Below are 20,038 nucleotides of genomic sequence, written 5' to 3' on the forward strand. Positions count from 1 at the left end.
CTTTCTTTAACGACACCACTAGAACACATTGATTTATTAATCATCGGCTAGTGGATATCAAACATTTGGTAATGTAGACATAGACTTATAGAGGAAACCCGCTACATTTGTCTAAGGGATCATTTATATGCATCATCTCAAAGACAGGACAGCACATACCAAGGCCTTTGATATACCAGTTGTTGTGCACTGGCTGGAACAAGACAGCACAATGGGCTGAGATGAGTTTAAACCAACATTTCCTTTCCTAATAGACACTGACTAAACGATGTGCTGGAAAATCATTAATGAAACATTTCTCCTTTTTTTCCTATTAATTAATACAGAGGTTGCTCATACAATATGTGCTGAGCCACTGACTGAACAATGTGCTGGGGTGTCAGTCTAAATGATCATTCCTTTCCTTACTAGCCACTGACTGAACAATGTGCTGGGGTGTCTGTCTAAACGGTCATTCCTTTCTTTTCCTACTAGCCACTGTCCGTCTAAACGATCATTCCTTTCCTTTCCTACTAGCCACTGACTGAACAATGTGCTGGGGTGTCCGTCTAAACGGTCATTCCTTTCTTTTCCTACTAGCCACTGTCCGTCTAAACGGTCATTCCTTTCTTTTCCTACTAGCCACTGACTGAACAATGTGCTGGGGTGTCCGTCTAAACGGTCATTCCTTTCTTTTCCTACTAGCCACTGTCCGTCTAAACGGTCATTCCTTTCTTTTCCTACTAGCCACTGACTGAACAATGTGCTGGGGTGTCCGTCTAAACGGTCATTCCTTTCTTTTCCTACTAGCCACTGACTGAACAATGTGCTGGGGTGTCCGTCTAAACGGTCTGTCCGTCTAAACGGTCATTCCTTTCTTTTCCTACTAGCCACTGACTGAACAATGTGCTGGGGTGTCCGTCTAAACGGTCATTCCTTTCTTTTCCTACTAGCCACTGACTGAACAATGTGCTGGGGTGTCCGTCTAAACGGTCATTCCTTTCTTTTCCTACTAGCCACTGACTGAACAATGTGCTGGGGTGTCCGTCTAAACGGTCATTCCTTTCTTTTCCTACTAGCCACTGTCCATCTAAACGATCATTCCTTTTCTTTCCTTACTAGCCACTGACTGAACAATGTGCTGGGGTGTCCGTCTAAATGATCATTCCTTTCCTTTCCTTACCAGCTACTGACTGAACAATGTACTGGGGTGTCCATCTAAATAATAATAATAATAATAATAAAATTCTTTATTTTCAGAGGGTAAACACATTCAGTACAAGGTGACTGGTCTCCCATGAGGCCCTCTCTAATCTATACATGATATTATACATACATACATTCAAAGAAACAACATCAACATACATGTAATATGTATAGCATGAGGAACAATAGCACATATTATGAATATATAAATAATATTTAAATCAGTTTGTTAAGAAACTTGAGTCAGTGAGAACTCAATACATCATAATTATTTTAATAAACACAAAATCAACAACAAAGGTATATCTTAAAATTGATTATTATTTGAATAGTGCTTAAAATAACTGGATTTGAATGAGGCGAGGAATTGAGAATATTTTATCTTTGAAGGTAGTGTGTTCCACAGTTTAGCTCCCCTGCATGAAAAACTATGGCGATAAAATTCTGTTCTTGGTTTTAATTCATAAAGATGATTATGTTGAGTTGACCTCAGATTTAAGGAGTGAATTTCTGAAGTTGTTTGAAACATTGTTTCTAGATATGATGGAGATAGTTTGTTGAGGACTTTGTAGACAAACTGGCAGGTTCTAAAGTCAATTCTCTCTTTGATTTTAGCCATTTGAGAGAGCTAATTATTTCTGCAGTGGACGTTTCTTTGCTTTTTTCAGTAATAAGTCTTGCAGCTTGATTTTGGATTTTTTGAAGTTTTCCTATAGAATGTTTTGAACAGGTTCCCCAAATTGTGGAGCAATAGTCTAAGTGAGGTAATATATAAGAGCTGTAGAATATTAATCTGGTCTTTTGGTCAAGATATTTTCTGTTTTGTCGAAAAATGTATAATAAATAAGAAGATTTTTTAATAATGGCATTTATGTGGTTAGCCCATGTCAGTGTTGGGTCAATGTGTACACCAAGAAGTTTTTCAGAAGTGGAACATTGCACTGGTATGTGATCTACATATACAGTCAGTGCTGTTGAGGTTTCTGCAATCGAGGTCAGTTTTTTAGAAGAACCAATAAGCATGATTTTAGTTTTATTTAAGTTAAGAGACATCTTGTTATGGTTGCACCAAAGACTCACCTCATTCAAATCTAACTGGACATGTTTTTCTAACAGAGATATGTCATCAGCTACAGATGTGGAGCTTACATCATCAGCAAACAGCTCCATGACACAATGCTTTGCATAGAGTGGCAGATCATTGATATATAATGCAAACAAAGTGGGGCCAAGTACTGATCCCTGTGGGATGCCATATGAGAGATTAAGAGGATTAGATCGGGCTTTGCCAAGAACAACAGTTTGTTTTCTACCCCAGAGATATGATTCAAACCTTTCAAACGATCATTCCTTTCCTTTCCTTACTAGCCACTGACTGAACAATGTGCTGGGGTGTCCGTCTAAACAATCATTCCTTTCCTTTAATTCCTACTAGCCTCTGACTGAACAATGTGCTGGGATGTCCGTCTAAACGATCATTCCTTTCCTTTAATTCCTACTAGCCTCTGACTGAACAATGTGCTGGGGTGTCCGTCTAAATGATCATTCCTTTCCTTTAATTCCTACTAGCCTCTGACTGAACAATGTGCTGGGGTGTCTGTCTAAACGATCATTCCTTTCCTTTAAATCCTCATAGCCTCTGACTGAACAATGTGCTGGGGTGTCCGTCTAAACAATCATTCCTTTCCTTTAATTCCTACTAGCCTCTGACTGAACAGTGTGCTGGGGTGTCCGTCTAAACGATCATTCCTTTCCTTTAATTCCTACTAGCCTCTGACTGAACAATGTGCTGGGGTGTCTGTCTAAATGATTCCTACTAGCCTCTGACTGAACAATGTGCTGGGGTGTCTGTCTTGATCATTCCCTACTAGCCTCTGACTGAACAATGTGCTGGGGTGTCTGTCTAAACGATCATTCCTTTCCTTTAAATCCGTCTCCTGAACAATGTGCTGGGGTGTCCGTCTAGCCTACTAGCCTCTGACTGAACAATGTGCTGGGGTGTCCGTCTAAACGATCATTCCTTTCCTTTAATTCCTACTAGCCTCTGACTGAACAATGTGCTGGGGTGTCCGTCTAAACGATCATTCCTTTCCTTTAATTCCTACTAGCCTCTGACTGAACAATGTGTTGGGGTGTCCGTCTAAACGATCATTCCTTTCCTTTAATTCCTACTAGCCTCTGACTGAACAATGGGCTGGGGTGTCCGTCTAAACGATCATTCCTTTCCTTTAATTCCTACTAGTCTCTGACTGAACAATGGGCTGGGGTGTCCGTCTAAATGATCATTCCTTTCCTTTAATTCCTACTAGCCACTGACTGAACATTGTGCTGGGGTGTCCGTCTAAACGATCATTCCTTTCCTTTAATTCCTACTAGCCTCTGACTGAACATTGTGTTGGGGTGTCCGTCTAAATGATCATTCCTTTTCTTTAATTCCTACTAGCCACTGACTGAACATTGTGCTGGGGTGTCCGTCTAAATGATCATTCCTTTCCTTTAATTCCTACTAGTCTCTGACTGAACATTGTGCTGGGGTGTCCGTCTAAACGATCATTCCTTTCCTTTAATTCCTACTAGTCTCTGACTGAACAATGTGCTGGGGTGTCCATCTAAATGATCATTCCTTTCCTTTAATTCCTACTAGTCTCTGACTGAACAATGTGCTGGGGTGTCCATCTAAATGATCATTCCTTTTCTTTTTGCATTACAGACGATGACGAATGCTCGTACAACAAGTGTCCATCCAGTGCTATTTGTACGAATCTCCTGGGGACCTACAACTGTACGTGCAAAGAGGGGTACAACCAGGTCGGCTTCGATGTGTGTAAAGGTGAGATATAGAAGATACTCCCTGAGTGTCCTGTGATATCATAATTTATTAGCACGAGTTGATAAAAGTATGATATCCGAGGCTTGTCGTGATGGAATATATAGAGGATACTCCCCGAGTATCTGGTGATATCATAATTTATCAGCATGAGTTGATAAAAGTATGAAAACCGAAGCTTGCCATGGATTTTTATACTTTTATCAATGAGTGCTGATAAATTATGATATCACAAGACACGAGGGGGTATTCTTTTTATCATCCATTATCATTCTTTTCATTTGCGACAATCGTAAACTACGTCAGTAATGTGGGTTGAATGTTAGTGGTAGACTCGTTAACAAGCAGAACGACAGTGGAGTGACATCACTAATGATAGGTTTAGTGCTGAAACATACACAGTGACGTAACAAAAAGAAGCGATATCTCCTAGGAGAATATTGCAGGAGATATTGCAAATTGTAGTGCTAGCGATATCTCCTATAAAAGCCTTTAATGGATAGTAAATGTGTGTACTCCACAAAATTAATGTTGGTGCTATACCAAAAACCCACACCGCATCCACCATACCCTCTCTAAACCAGAATTCTCTCAACACCGGATATTTTCCACGGTCCCGTGATTTATGCATCTTTTAAAACTAAAGTTTACTCTCTAAACCAGAAATCTCTCTAAACTGAACACACAGACCATTATTTCAGTCCCAAAGTGTTCCTTTGGTGTAAATTGTACCTCTGAAAACTGGACGTTCAAACAGTTATCAATCATTATGGCGCCACTAATTGCTATGATTATGACTACGGCTGGCTTACCTGACTGGCAACTCAGCTAGTGTAGTATGCACATACTCGGGTCAGCCGACAGAAGGTTATTGCCATCAAGCGAGCGCTTTACCACTGGACTATGTCCTGCCCCCTACTCAGGAGGGTGGGGGGGGACTTAGATGGAGCTTATTTCATTTCAACTTATTTTCGTGCTTATATCCAATTAAGGTTCAAGAACACTGTCCTGGGCACACACCTCAGCTATCTGGGCTGTCTGTCCAGGACAGTAGGTTAGTTGTTAGTTGGTTAGTGGTTATATATAGATGGTGCTCAGAGCAAAGTTTCTAGCAGGGTTTGGGGGTATGCTCTCCTATAAAATTTTGAAAACTAGATGTCCTGAAATTTTCTGCATTCTTGAAGCAAAATTCATCTCTGCTTTAAGATTTACTACCAATAATATTTTTGATTGAGAATTACTGGGAGAGCTAGAGAAACCCCCCACCCCGAGCCCATCCTGATCCGCCATGCCTGTGGACCACATATTGCGATACAGGACTGAACTGCCATATTGCTATATCTCTAGTTAAGAGTGATGATGTTGAAATGTTTCAGATATTAACAGGGGCGGGATGTAGCCCAGTGGTAAAGCACTCGCTTGATGCACGGTCGGTTTAGGATCGATCCCCGTCGATAGCCCCATTGAGCAATTTCTCGTTCCAGCTAGTGCTCCACAACTGGTGTAACGAAGGTCGTGGTATGCACTATCCTGTTTGTGGGATGGTGCATATAAAAGATCCCTTGCTGCTAATCGAAAAGAGTAGCCCATGAAGTGGTAGCTGCAGGATTTCCTCTCTCAATATCTATGTGGTCCTTAACCATATGTCTGATGCTGTATAACCGTAAATAAAATGTGTTGAGTGTGTTGTTAAATAAAACATTTCCTTCCTTCAGATATTAACGAGTGTTTGGACCCTGAACTCAATGACTGTGATGTGAACGCTCGCTGCGACAATTTCGAGGGTGGCTACAGCTGCGCATGCAAGCGTGGCTTCAAGGACAACGGCAACGCCACGAAAGGAGATTGTGAACGTAAGTATGGGATAGTTGATTGGGCGATTTGGATTTGGGGGGGATGGATGGATGGATGGATGTTATGTGTGATTTGGATGGATGGATGAATGTAAGTATGGGATAGGTGAATGGGCGGTTTGGATTTGCGGGGGAATGGATAGGTGGGTGGGTGGGTGGATGGAGGGATAGATAGATGGAGGGATGTTATGTGTGATTTGGATGGATGCATGAACATAAGTATGGGATAGATGAATGGGTGGTTTGGATTTGGGGGATGGAGGGATGGATGGATGAATGGATGGATGTTATGTGTGATTTGGATGGATGGATGGATGATTGGATGGATGTTATGTGTAGCTTGAATTTGGATGGATGGATGGATGGGCAGATGGATGGATGGATGGATGGATGGATATTATGTGTGATGGATGCATGAACATAAGTATGGTATAGATGAATGGGTGGTTTAGATTTGGGGGGATGGATGGATAGATGGATGGATTGATGTGCATGGATAGATGGATGTTATGTGTGGCTTGAATTTGGATGGATGGATGGATGGATGGATACATGCATGCATGCATAGATGGATAGATGGATAAATGGATGTTATGTGTGGCTTGAATGTGGATGGTTGGAATGGATGGATGGCTGGATGGAATGGGATGGGATGGGATGCATGCATGCATGCATGGATGGATGGATAAATGGATGTTATGTGTGGCTTGAATTTGGATGGATGGATGGAATGGAATTGATACATGCATGGATGGATGGATAGATGGATGTTATGTGTGGCTTGAATTTGGATGGATGGATGGATGGATGCATGTTAGGTGTGGTTTGAATTTGGATGGATGGATGGAATATGGGTGGATGGATAGATGAATGGGTGGTATGGATTTGGGTGGGTGGATGAATGGATTATAAATATGTGTTATAATGATGTGAATGTTTTTGTGTTTTAGCACAAAGTCTATGCGCCTGCTATGGCACAAGATGTGTTATAATGATGATTTAGTTGTTTTGTGTTTTGGCACAAAGTCTATGTGCCTGCTTTGGTGATCCACATTGCATCAGCTTTGACAGAAAGTTCCTTGACTTTCATTGTTTGTGTTTTAGCACAAGGTCTATGCACCTGCTATATGGCTCCAGATGTATTATAATGATGGTGATTTTTTTGTGTTTTGGCACAAGGTCTGTGCGCCTGCTATGGCTCAAGCTGTGTTATAATGATGGGGATTTTTTTTTTTTAGCACAAGGTCTGTGTGCCTGCGATGCCTCAAGATGTGTTATAATGATGGGGATTTTTTGTTTGTTTTAGCACAAGGTCTCTGTGCCTGCTATATGCCTCAAGCTGTGTTATAATAATGGGGATTTTTGTGTGTTTTGGCACAAAGTCTGTGCGCGTGCTATGGTGATCCACATTGCATCAGCTTCGACAAAAGGTTCCTGGACTTCCAGGGATTGTGTACAGATTTACCTGGTGGCTCAAGATGGGTTATAATGATGATTTAGTTTTTTTGTGTTTTAGCACAAGGTCTATGTGCCTGTTATGCTTCAGGCTGTGTTATAATGATGGGGATTTTGTTTTGTGTTTTAGCACAAGGTCTATGTGCCTGTTATGCTTCAAGCTGTGTTATGATGATGAGGATTTTTCAGCACAAGGTCTGTGCGCCTGCTATGGTGATCCACATTGCATCAGCTTCAGACAAAAGGTTCCTGGACTTCCAGGGACTGTGTACATGTGTTATAATGATGGGAATTATTTTGTGCTTTAAAAACAAGGTCTGTGTGCCTGCTATGGCTCAAGCTGTGTTATAATGATGGGGATTATTTTGTGTTTTATCACAAGGTCTGTGTGCCAGCTGTATGGCTCAAGCTGTGTTATAATGAGGTGGATGTTTTAGTTTTTTTAGCACACGGTCTGTGCGCCTGCTATGGTGATTTTCATTGCATCAGCTTTGACAGAAGGTTCCTTGACTTCCAGGGATTCAAGATGGGTTATAATGATGATTTGTTTGTTTTTTTGTGTTGCAGCACAAGGTCTGTGCGCCTGCTATGGTGACCCACATTGCATCAGTTTCGACAAAAAGTTCCTGGACTTCCAGGGACAGTGTACGTATGTGATGGCTCAGGACGGGTGCCAGGGTGAACTCCGGACATTCCAGGTGCTGATCAACACCTGGAATCAGGACAGACCCGGCATCACCTCTGTCTCCTGGGTCAAGGCCGTCATCATCAAAATGAAAGGCCTGGTAAGCTTTGTTTGTTTTGTTTAACAACTCCACTAGAGCACATTGATTAATTAATCATCGGCTATGGGATGTCAAAGACATATAGTCTTAGAGAGGAAAGAAAGAAAGAAAGAAGGTTTTTTTGTTTAATGAAACCACTAGAGCACATTGATTAATTAATCATCAGCTAGTGATTTTGACATATAGTCTTACAGAGGAAAGAAAAAAGAAAGAAAGAAATGTTTTATTTAATGACACACTCAACACATTTTATTTACAATTATATGGCATCAAACATATGGTTAAGGACCACATAAATAGAGAGAGGAAACCCGCTGTCACCACTTCATGGGCTACTCTTTTCGATTAGCAGCAAGGGTTCTTTTATATGCACCATCCCACAGACAGTGTAGTACATACCACGGCCTTTGATGTGCACTGGCTGGAAGGAGAAATAGCCCAATGGGTCCACCGACGGGGATCGATCTCAGACCAACCGTGTATCAAGCGAGTGCTTTACCACTGAGCTACGTCCCGTCCCTACAGAGGAAAGAAAGAAAGAAGTTTGTTTTGTTTAACGACACCACTAGAGCACATTGATTAATTAATCATTGGCTAGTGGATGTCCAACATTTGGTAATTCTGACATATAGTCTTAGAGAGGAAACCAGGTACATTTTTCCATCAATAGCAAGGGATGTTTATATTCCCCATTCCACAAACAGGATAGCACATACCACTACCTTTGATATACTAATCATATGGTGCACTGGCTGGAACGAGAAATAGCCCAGTGGGCCCAAAAATGGGGATTGATCAAAAGGAAGGAATATGGAAGGAAGGAAGGAAATGTTTTATTTAACGATGCACTCGACACATTTTATTTACGGTTATATGGCGTCAGACATAGCAGCAAGGGATCTTTTATATGCACCACTCCACAAACAGTATAGCACATACCACAGCCTTTGATATACCAGTTGTGGTGCACAATTGGCTGCGTCCTGCCCCACCCTGTAAGCAGTCCTAATCCACAACTGGTATAACAAAGGCCGTGGTATGTGGTATCCTGTTTGTGGGATGGTGCATATAAAAGATCACTTGCTGCTAATCGAAAAGAGTAGCCCATGAAGTGGTGACATAGGGTTTCCTCTCTCAATATTTGTGTGGTCCTTAACCATGTGTCTGACGCCATATAACAGTAAATAAAATCTGTTGAGTGCATCGTTAAATAAAACATTTCTTTCTTTCTTTCACTTGATGTTGATTTGGGATCGATCCCTGTCAGCGAGCCCTTTGGGCTAGTTCTCTTTACAGCCAGTGCACCACAACTGGTATATCAAAGGCTGTGGTATGTGCTGTCCTGTCTGTGGGATGGTGCATATAAAAGATCCCTTGCTACTAATGAAAACAAATATAGCGGGTTTCCCCCTAAACACCCCCCTCCCCCATGGATCTGCCACTGAAATGCAGATTACACTACATCACATTTTGGTAGAGAGAAATCCTGTCATGTTTGTTCTTACAATTATGTTGAATTAGAATTTTTAAACATCAGGGTCCTAGCTTCCATATACCACCTCAGATTACACTTTCTTTCTGGTTTTTTATTATTAAAATATATGATGTAAATGTGTGTATGCTCTATGTTTTATTCCATCACCGAAAAAGTCTGCATACCACCTGAAAATTCCAAGCTAGGCCCCTGATATTATGCCTTGGCATACATTTTATTTATGTCTAATGTCGTGCCTTGTTTTTTTTCGCCAGGAGTTTGAAATTCGCCAGTCTAAAGAAATTCTCCTGAATTCTGCCCTGATCAACGGCTACGACAAGAATGGTATTCTCATTATTGATGACGGTCTGCGTTTAGTAAGTATACAACACTTAATACAGTAGGCCCGAGCTGTCGACCAATAAATGCTTCAAGGAGCAAGATTCACCTTAATGCTAGGATAAAACTACCAACTGTCATATCGTAGTTGGCAAACTCTACATCACAACGACTTCTACGACTGTCCAGTTGCTAGTCTGAGTGCTCTTACAACTGGATTCTCGTCATATAACCCATTATGCTAGGATCAGACTACCAACTGCCAGCACACAGTTGGCCAACTTTCTGCTGTCATGACTTCTACGACTGTCCATTTGCTAGTCTGAGCGCTCTTACAACTCGATTCTCGTTGTATAATTCTTGTCTCAGACTACCAACTGCCAGCACAAAGTTGGCCAAATTTCTGCTGTCATGACTGCAACAACTGTCCAGTTGCTAGTCTGAGCACTCGATTCTCGTCTTATACAACTTTGTTGGCCCACTTCATCATGACAGTTGATAGTCTTAGCCTAGCACTACGCTGGGGTCCAGGGGCTACAGGTACCTTGTCAGGTCCAGGATAGGGGTCACATGGGAGTAAGCCCCCCACCTCCCCACATCGAAAAACAAGTTTTGCTGTATGTTAAATATATTTTAAAGCCACTGGTAGTAATAGGTTTCACAAATAACTCGATTTATGATATATTTCTCTGACCAACATTTGTTAACTTGCTAAAGGTAGTACTAAACCAAATAACTTCTGGCTGGGTCAAAGATCGAGGTGCACCGAACTTTTGATAGAGAAGTAAACACCCTTGGGGTCCTGTGATTGGTGATAAATGTGAGTGTGTTGGTTGTAAAAAATATTAGTTTCATCTGGGCAAAACATTTATGTAATTTTATTTTATTCAGTACCACTGTGTCAAGTAGGCTTGTTCTTGAAACATGTATGGGGGTACCTGTTAAAAAAAGTACTCAAATTTTGTGCGGAACTAGGGTAGTCATAGACACTACCCGTTATCTCAGAAATGAGCAGCTTGACCCCCAGTTGGGTGGTAGTATTTATATCCGTGGCGTTTATGTCAATTGATACGCTGCAGGTAGGAGTTTTAGCCACATATGTTACTATTGTCATCTATGGGATTTGATTTGGTAATATACACCCTTTAAATACAAGTTAGTTATGTAGATATCAGCATTCATTTCACAAGGGGTGGGACGTATCCCAGTGGTAAAGCATTTGCTAGATACACAGTCAGTCTAAGATCGATCCCTGTTGGTGGGTCACTTGGGCTATTTCTCATTCTAGCCGGTGCACCATAACAGGTATTTAAAACACCATGGTATAGATTCGTTAACTAGCAGAACGGCAGTGGCGTTCAGTCACTAATGGTAGGTTTAGTGCTGAAACAAACACAGTGACGTAACAAAACATTGTCTTTTGATTAAAATTTGACCAGTCAAAATTATAAGAAGATATCACAAATTATAGTGCCAGCGATATCTCCTAGAAAAGCCTTTAATGGATGATAATAAAAAACCTTTGTATGCATGGGGTGAGATATAGCATTAACATGCACAAATGGTCAAATACAACATATACTTACTTGTCCCCTAAGTAGAGAGTGTCATGTTAAAGGGACATTCCTGAGTTTGCTGCATTGTAAGATGTTTCCGACTAATAGTTCTACAATTAAACTTACTTATTAAATATATTTTTTTGTTTAGAATATCAGTGTCTGTATATTTAATGTGTTTCTGGTCATCTTAATATTTGTAAGAAACCCAAACTGGATTTTGTCTTCAAGTAATTTTGTACGTACGAAAAAATTATAAAAATAAATTTTAACCTAGTACAAATATTAGAATGATCAGAAACATGTTTAATATAAAGCCACTACTATTTTATGCAGAAAAAAATATATTATGTAATTACAATCGTTAAAAAGTCTCTGTTAGTCGATGACATGTTTAAAAGTGCAGCAAACTCAGGAATGTCCCTTTAGAACAGAGAAATACTCGAGAACTTGTCTCCATAACCATTATTTCTTAGATGAACATACGTTTTTAAAAATATGATCAATGCATTTGATGGTATTATAGAAACACCAAGGATGACCAGAAACACTGGATGTATGGAAATGGATAATCTAAAGAATAAAATATAAGTAATGTTTGGTTTCAGTGATAAAAAACCCCGGCTCAAACAGAGAAAAATATGCAGCATTTAAAAACTAGGGTGTGTAACTTTAAACAAACACGGGTGGGAATTCTCCTCGTATCAGCTGTTTTCCTCTCATGGAACATTGCGTTTCCTCGCATTTTAATCGTCCTTTCCTCCCAAATGTGTCAGATGGCACAGATTTTAACCTAGGATTTCAAGAATTTCCGGGACCCCTCTAGATTTCCTCTTTTTGACAGTCCACCAATTTCCACCCATGAACAAAACAAAGTTTCATGTTTTCGCTTTTTCTTTGTTACAGAAAGTCTACACAGACTTTGGCCTCCAGGTGACGTGGGACGGTTCTTCAGAGATTGAGGTGACTGTTCCCAAGAACTACCAGTCTATGACATGTGGATTGTGCGGAAACTTCAACTTCAATGCTTCCGATGACTGGACAATTGGTCCTGAATGTCCTCTCCCTGGCACTCTAGTAAGTAAACACAATACAATACAGCACAGCGCAACACACAGCATAGCACACAACACAGCTCAGCGCAGCACAGCGCAGCAGAGCACGCAGCACAACACAACACACAGTGCAGCACAGCACAGCACAACACAACACACAGCACAGTGCAGCACAGCACAACACACAGCACAACGCACAGCATAGCATATGGCACAGCACACGGCACAGCACAGCACAGCATACAACATGGCACGGCACGACGTACAGCACACAGCACAGCACAGCAAAGCACACAGCACAACACAGCATACAACATGGCACGGCACGACATACAGCACACAGCACAGCACACAACACAGTACACAATGCAGCACACACAGCACAGCACACGACATGGCACACGACACAGCACAGCACAGAGCACAGTACACAGCACAACACAGCATACAACATGGCACGGCACGACATACAGCACACAGCACAGCACACAACACAGTACACAATGCAGCACACACAGCACAGCACACGACATGGCACACGGCACAGCACAGAGCACAGTACACAATGCAGCGCACACAGCACAACACAGCATGGCACACGACACAGCACAGCACACAGCACAGCACAGAGCACAGTACACAATGCAGTGCACACAGCACAACACGGGTGCAGAAAAAGAAAATATTTATCTAGCCCACTGGACAAGAATTATGGAATTTACTACAAGTTATTTATTTTTGAGCTGAATGTTTTCTAAATTACACACAAAAATAGTAAAAAACATTTAATTTCCAAAACACTTTCACTTTTCATCTTACATCAAACTAAACTGAAATTATTTACAATAAAACATTTTTGCCAGGAGCATGGGATTGACTACAAGGTATAAGAACATACATTAAAGGGACATACCCTAGTTTTTAACACTAAGTCATATTTTTTGCTATTAGAGCTGTTTTTGATAACAGAAATCATACTTTACTTAAGATTGTATTGTGTAGATTACCCATTTCTGTACATTTGAAGTGTTTTTGGTCATTCTGGTGTTTTTAATATCACAAAATGCATTTCTCATATTTTTAAAAACACACGTTCATCTAAGAGGTACATGTAACAATTATGGAGTCAAGTTTTAGTCTATTTTAGAGGGTATATCACCATTTCAAAGTCACAGACTCATGTTATACTCAATTGTAACTTTATCCAAAATTAATGTTTTACAGGTTTGTAGATTAACTAAACTTAGTGTTAATTTTCACGGGTTGAAACTAGGGTCTGTCCCTTTAACTAAACTTAGTGTTAATTTTCACGGGCTGAAACTAGGGTCTGTCCCTTTAACTAAACTTAGTGTTAATTTTCACGGGTTGAAACTAGGGTCTGTCCCTTTAACCAAACTTAGTGTTAATTTTCACCGGTTGAAACTAGGGTCTGTCCCTTTAACCAAACTTAGTGTTAATTTTCACCGGTTGAAACTAGGGTCTGTCCCTTTAACTAAACTTAGTGTTAATTTTCACGGGTTGAAACTAGAGTCTGTCCCTTTAACTAAACTTAGTGTTAATTTTCACGGGCTGAAACTAGGGTCTGTCCCTTTAACCAAACTTAGTGTTAATTTTCACGGGTTGAAACTAGGGTCTGTCCCTTTAACCAAACTTAGTGTTAATTTTCACCGGTTGAAACTAGGGTCTGTCCCTTTAACCAAACTTAGTGTTAATTTTCACGGGTTGAAACTAGGGTCTGTCCCTTTAACTAAACTTAGTGTTAATTTTCACGGGTTGAAACTAGGGTCTGTCCCTTTAACTAAACTTAGTGTTAATTTTCACGGGTTGAAACTAGGGTCTGTCCCTTTAACCAAACTTAGTGTTAATTTTCACCGGTTGACTGTCCCTTTAACCAAACTTAGTGTTAATTTTCACCGGTTGAAACTAGGGTCTGTCCCTTTAACTAAACTTAGTGTTAATTTTCACGGGTTGAAACTAGGGTCTGTCCCTTTAACTAAACTTAGTGTTAATTTTCACGGGTTGAAACTAGGGTCTGTCCCTTTAACTAAACTTAGTGTTAATTTTCACGGGTTGAAACTAGGGTCTGTCCCTTTAACCAAAGTACAATACTTTATGGTTATAAGTGCTACAGCGACTTGCCACCAGCAATGACACAAAATGGCTTACACATGTATATATAGGTAGCTGTACTTCAAAAAGTATTTGACCTCTTGGGTCAAAGTTCGAAGTGCACTCAACTTTTCATTCCACTGTTGACACTACCTGCCCCAAGTTCAGCCAGTAAACGTTTCACTAACATTCGCAAACTATTTGATTGGTTCCTGACGTGGCCATTTGGTTTAATGTGAAGCGCATAAACCAGTCTGGCGGACGTTTTTCTGCTTGGGCTGGCTGAACATATCCCAGTCCTGCCATTGGTGATAAATGTAAAAAAGGTTTGTTAATGTCATCCTGCTACCGACCACGGTCGGGCTGCTGGTGCTCCCTTGCACCTGCCAGCGCAGGTAGTCCTTCCTCCTACCCTCCCCCACCACCTTTCCTATCCTGGACAGAGAAACTGGCTGAGGTCCAAGACAGGTGTGCGCTACAACAGCTTGCTCTTAATGTGTACGTTAAACAATACTTCCTTCCTAATGTCATAAAATGTTGTTTCATTTGTCCTGGAATTTAATTTGAACTAGTATCAATGTACAGCTACTGTAGTTGTGATTGAAACGTGTGGGGTCCTACATAAAACAAGATGGCAGTTTTTGTGTGGAATTAGGGTAGTCAAAGAAAGCTGCTTCCCTTGATGACCGATATAAGCAGCTTACAAGGCCTACCAGCCTTATGTCCGATGGCTTTAACCACGACACCACTATAATAATAACATTTAAAAGTTCATACTTTATTTTGAATTATTTTTGGTTCATAAACAATAATGCTTAATAAGTCAACTTACATTTTAGAAATTAAGAAATTTGGAGCCATGAAACATGGTCAGTTTTGACAGGATTCCTGTTTAGACAGGTTTTACTGTATATAAAAATATACATTTTCCGTTATTATTTTTTATATATATTGTGAAAAACCATGAGCCGGGCTACCCCCATAAACCAGTCTGTTTATGTTAGACTTGTTTTTAAGGAATCTGCATACAACTGAACCCAGACAAAAAAACCCCACAAAAACCCCAACAACTTTTGTTGAATTAAGAAAACCTTCACAAAAACAAAGTGCTCAAATGAAAAAAAAAACAAGCATACATGTAGATATTCCAAATATTTTTATACGTAAGGAAATGAATACATGACCGCCATTTTGCACTGTACGCACTATATTAAATGTATTTTTGTGCTGGGGTGTCGCTAAACATTCATTCATTCATTGTCTCAGATTCATTGCATAAAATGTTTGGTGACGTCATGTGACATGCGTCACTCTTGAAAACAATAGCCTGGTCAGGGGTGTGCACAGGAAATTTTGCAGGGGGGGAAGGGGTCGAGGTGTCTGATGATAACATCTTAGTACTTCCATATCCATTCACAGGAATGTAAAAAAATCGGGATATGAATTATTTTTTCGCCTTGAGCAGGGGTGGGGGGTTTCGACCCCCCAACCCCCCCCCCACCCCTGCGCATGAGCCTGCTGGTTTACAGGAGTAGCTGAAGAATGTCAACATTAGACTATGACATGCATTTAATCTCTTCACATCAGAATGGCATATATATATATTAACATTTGTTGGTTGACTTTGACAATAAAGTGAACAAGGTAAAATATTATTTCATCAAATTGATCATGCATTTTAATTCATGTGTTCAGAAAACATTTCCCGTTAATAGGCAGGTTCATGGGTACTCGACGATACACTACAAATGAAAATACATATAGTCATTCCTGGGTGGTGTCTAAAAATTGTATATATAACAACAAAACGTTTTTAATACAGTGAAGATCGGACCCTCTGTAAACAGGAATTCCCTCAAAACCGGACGTTTTACAGAGTCCCTTTTCAAAAGCCAAGACAGAACTTAACCTCTCTAAACTGGACCCCTCTAAAACCAGACATTTGTCTTAGTCCAAGGGTGTCCGGTTTAGAGGGGTTTCACTGTGTAAAACAATATTTTTGTTTTTTGTTTTTTTTAGACTACAATTCAAAATGTATTTGGTCATTCGTGGGTGGTACCTGAATCTTTGAATGACCCGAACAACAAGATGTGTTACAAGAAATGTGACGAACCAGACACCAAACGGGAATGTAAGATGGATGTCGTCCAGGCGTACACTATTTGTGATGCAATATTCGATACAGACAGATCACCTTTTGCCGTGAGTATTAAAGTTGTATTATTATCCATATGGTTTAACATAACCGAGTTAATAATAATCATATGAAGCACAGGTGTAAGTGTAATGACGTAATTTTGGGAAGCGATGTCATAACATGATGTTGCTTGTCCAGTCCTAACTCAGACTGTGCATTTGAAATATGACGTCATTTCATCGTCTCCTTCTGGTTGTTGCTGAAACATTTTGAGTTGGGTCTTGTTATTGATAAAGAAAACAACAATAATAATACTGATTTTATGAAACTCGTGTCAGCATTCATGTATTACTCTTGCTCTCGCTCGGGCAATACAAAAGTCCTGACTCTCGTTGCGTAAAATCAGTATGACACACAAGCTTGTATAATAATCTCTATGTCTCCAACGTCGACGACAGTCACTTTTCACACAATAAATATAACATACCTCACCGTATTTTGACTTATGTCCATCTATGATGGGTCGTGTAATTGTATGGCATTGTCTGTCTGTTAATGTTTTCTTGTCCGGACCATATCTTGCATACAGATGCATACAGGACCATTGAACCTCACATGTAGGAATAACTTGGGATGGTGGTGTGTTGCATTCTATTACTAGGTCACTTTGACCTACTTTTCACGGTCTACTGCACATAACAATAAATTCATATCCGGACCATATCTTGCATACAGATGCATAGAAGACCACTGAACCTCACATGTAGGAACAACTTGGGATGGTGGTTTGTTGTGTATTATTACTAGGTCACTGTGACCTACTTTTCACAGTCTACTGCACATAAAAGTAAATCCTTGTCTGGATCATATCTTGCATACAGATGTATGCAGGACCATCAAACATCACATGTAGGAACAGCTTGGGATGGAGGTGTGTCGTGTTCTATTACTAGGTCACTGTGACCTACTTTTCACGATCTACTGCACATAACAGTAAATCCTTGTCCAGACAATATGTTGTATACAGGACCATCAAACCACATGTAGGAACAACTTAGGATGGTGGTTGGTCCAAAACAAACTGTTAATCCATCCCATTGCAAACATTTCACATTATTAGACTTGAATCATACCCATAATATATTCATTAATATAGATATTGTTTTCCATCAAACTCCTGACAGATGTACCATGTACCTCACCAATACTTTTGTTTAATAGCCTTTTCGCACAATAAATATAGCAATATTTTGTAAATAGTACGATTTTTTAATACCCTTTTTGAACAATAAATATAACATACCTTACTGTAATTTGAGTTGAAATCCATATTGTGTAAACAGTACAATTTATTAATACACTTTTCTCACAATAAATACAGCTTATCATATAATATCTTACATTTTCAGTTCAATCAAAGTATGTGATATTTTTAAGATCACATACTTTAAGAATTTGATAACTTTGCAAATTAGATGTAAATTAATCGAGGTCACGGCACTAGGTTTATTGACATTTAAACCCGTTAAGCCCTAGTTTCTTTTGATGTAAGGACATCCAAAATGACGTCATTCGAGTTTGACGTCATTTCCATTCAAAAATACACCGTGCCACATATTCTTACGTCATTTGAATATCTAGTGGACTGGAATTAAAGTTGCGTGTACAGTTTACAAAAACATGTTGTATTAAGCTTGAGATTATATGATAAAGAGTAAAGTTTGTTTTATTTAACGACGCCGCTACAGCACATTGATTTTTTATCTTATGATCGACTATTGGATGTCAAACATATGGTCATTCTGACACTGTTTTTAGAGGAAACCCACTGTTGCCACATAGGCTACTCTTTTTACGACAGGCAGCAAGGGATCTTTTATTTGCGCTTCCCACAGGCAGGATAGCACAAACCATGGCCTTTGTTGAACCAGTTATGGATCACTGGTCGGTGCAAGTGGTTTACACCTACCCAATGAGCCTTGCGGAGCACTCACTCAGGGTTTGGAGTCGGTATCTGGATTAAAAATCGACTAAAAGACCGATGGCCTGCCACGACGCCACTGAGGCCGGTATGATAAAGAGATTATTACCCTTGTGTATTTCGGTAGCCAGAGGCTTACATAATACATTATTTTTATTCCTAATATATGATATTGACGATACCTAAAAACACTCTGGTAAAAACTTCTATATATCTTACCTTACTTTGACTCATACTCATAGAGACCCTACCCACTAGTGAATTTTTGGTCTGGGCTAGTGAAAACTGTCAGCGGTATTCCTATAATACATAGAAAGAAAAAGAAATATTTTATTTAACGACGCATTCAACATATTTTATTTACGGTTATATGGCGTCAGACATATAGTTAAGGACCACACAGATTTTATGACGAAACCCGCTGTCGCCACTACATGGGCTACTCTTTCCGATTAGCAGCAAGGTATCTTTTATTTGCGCTTCCCACAGGCAGGATAGCACAAACCATTGCCTTTGTTGAACCAGTTACGAACCACTGGTCGGTGCAAGTGGTTTACCCATTGAGCCTTGCGGAACACTCACTCAGGGTTTGGAGTCGGTATCTGGATTAAAAATCCCATGCCTCGACTGGGATCCGAACCCAGTACCTACCAGCCTGTAGACCGACGACCTAACCACGACGCCACCGAGGCCGGTTCCTATAATACATAGAGCACTAGCCAAAGCTTCTGTGAGGGCTATGGATGGGACGTAACCCAGTGGTAAAGCATTCGCTTGATACGCGGTCGGTCTAGGATCGATCCCCATCGGTGGACCCATTGGGCTGTTTCTCGTCCCAGCCAGTGCTCCACAACTGGTGTAACAAAGGCTGTGGTGTGTACTATCCTGTCTGTGAGATGGTGCATATAAAAGATCACTTGCTGCTAATCGAAAAGAGTAGCCCATGAAGTGGTGACGGCAGGTTTTCTCTCTCAATATCTGTGTGGTCCTTAAGCATATGTCTGACGCCATATGACATTAAGTAAAATGTGTTGAGTGCGTCGTTAAGTAAAACATTTCCTTCCTGTGAGGGCTAGTGTCTTTCTAAAATATTTGTCGTACACTGTGTAAGTTTTACTTTTGTAAAATATTTGTCGTACACTGTGTAAGTTTTACTTTTGTAAAATATTTGTCGTACACTGTGTAAGTTTTACTTTTGTAAAATATTTGTCGTACACTGTGTAAGTTTTACTTTTGTAAAATATTTGTCGTACACTGTGTAAGTTTTACTTTTGTAAAATAT

The 20,038-nt window shown here is 40.1% G+C and overlaps 1 protein-coding gene across 1 annotated transcript in view; it reads left to right on the forward strand.

The window, feature by feature from the left end:
• Nucleotides 1–20,038, forward strand: part of LOC121385046 — a 184,693-nt gene that overhangs the window by 127,309 nt on the left and 37,346 nt on the right. The window contains exons 34-39 of the mRNA XM_041515582.1: nucleotides 3,896–4,015; nucleotides 5,728–5,865; nucleotides 7,888–8,105; nucleotides 9,855–9,956; nucleotides 12,381–12,551; nucleotides 16,658–16,840. Of these exons, the coding sequence (XP_041371516.1) occupies nucleotides 3,896–4,015; nucleotides 5,728–5,865; nucleotides 7,888–8,105; nucleotides 9,855–9,956; nucleotides 12,381–12,551; nucleotides 16,658–16,840 (932 nt within the window). The remainder of the gene's footprint in view (nucleotides 1–3,895; nucleotides 4,016–5,727; nucleotides 5,866–7,887; nucleotides 8,106–9,854; nucleotides 9,957–12,380; nucleotides 12,552–16,657; nucleotides 16,841–20,038) is intronic.

This window comes from Gigantopelta aegis, chromosome 11, assembly GCF_016097555.1.
Source record: "Gigantopelta aegis isolate Gae_Host chromosome 11, Gae_host_genome, whole genome shotgun sequence".
NCBI classification, from domain to species: domain Eukaryota; kingdom Metazoa; phylum Mollusca; class Gastropoda; order Neomphalida; family Peltospiridae; genus Gigantopelta; species Gigantopelta aegis.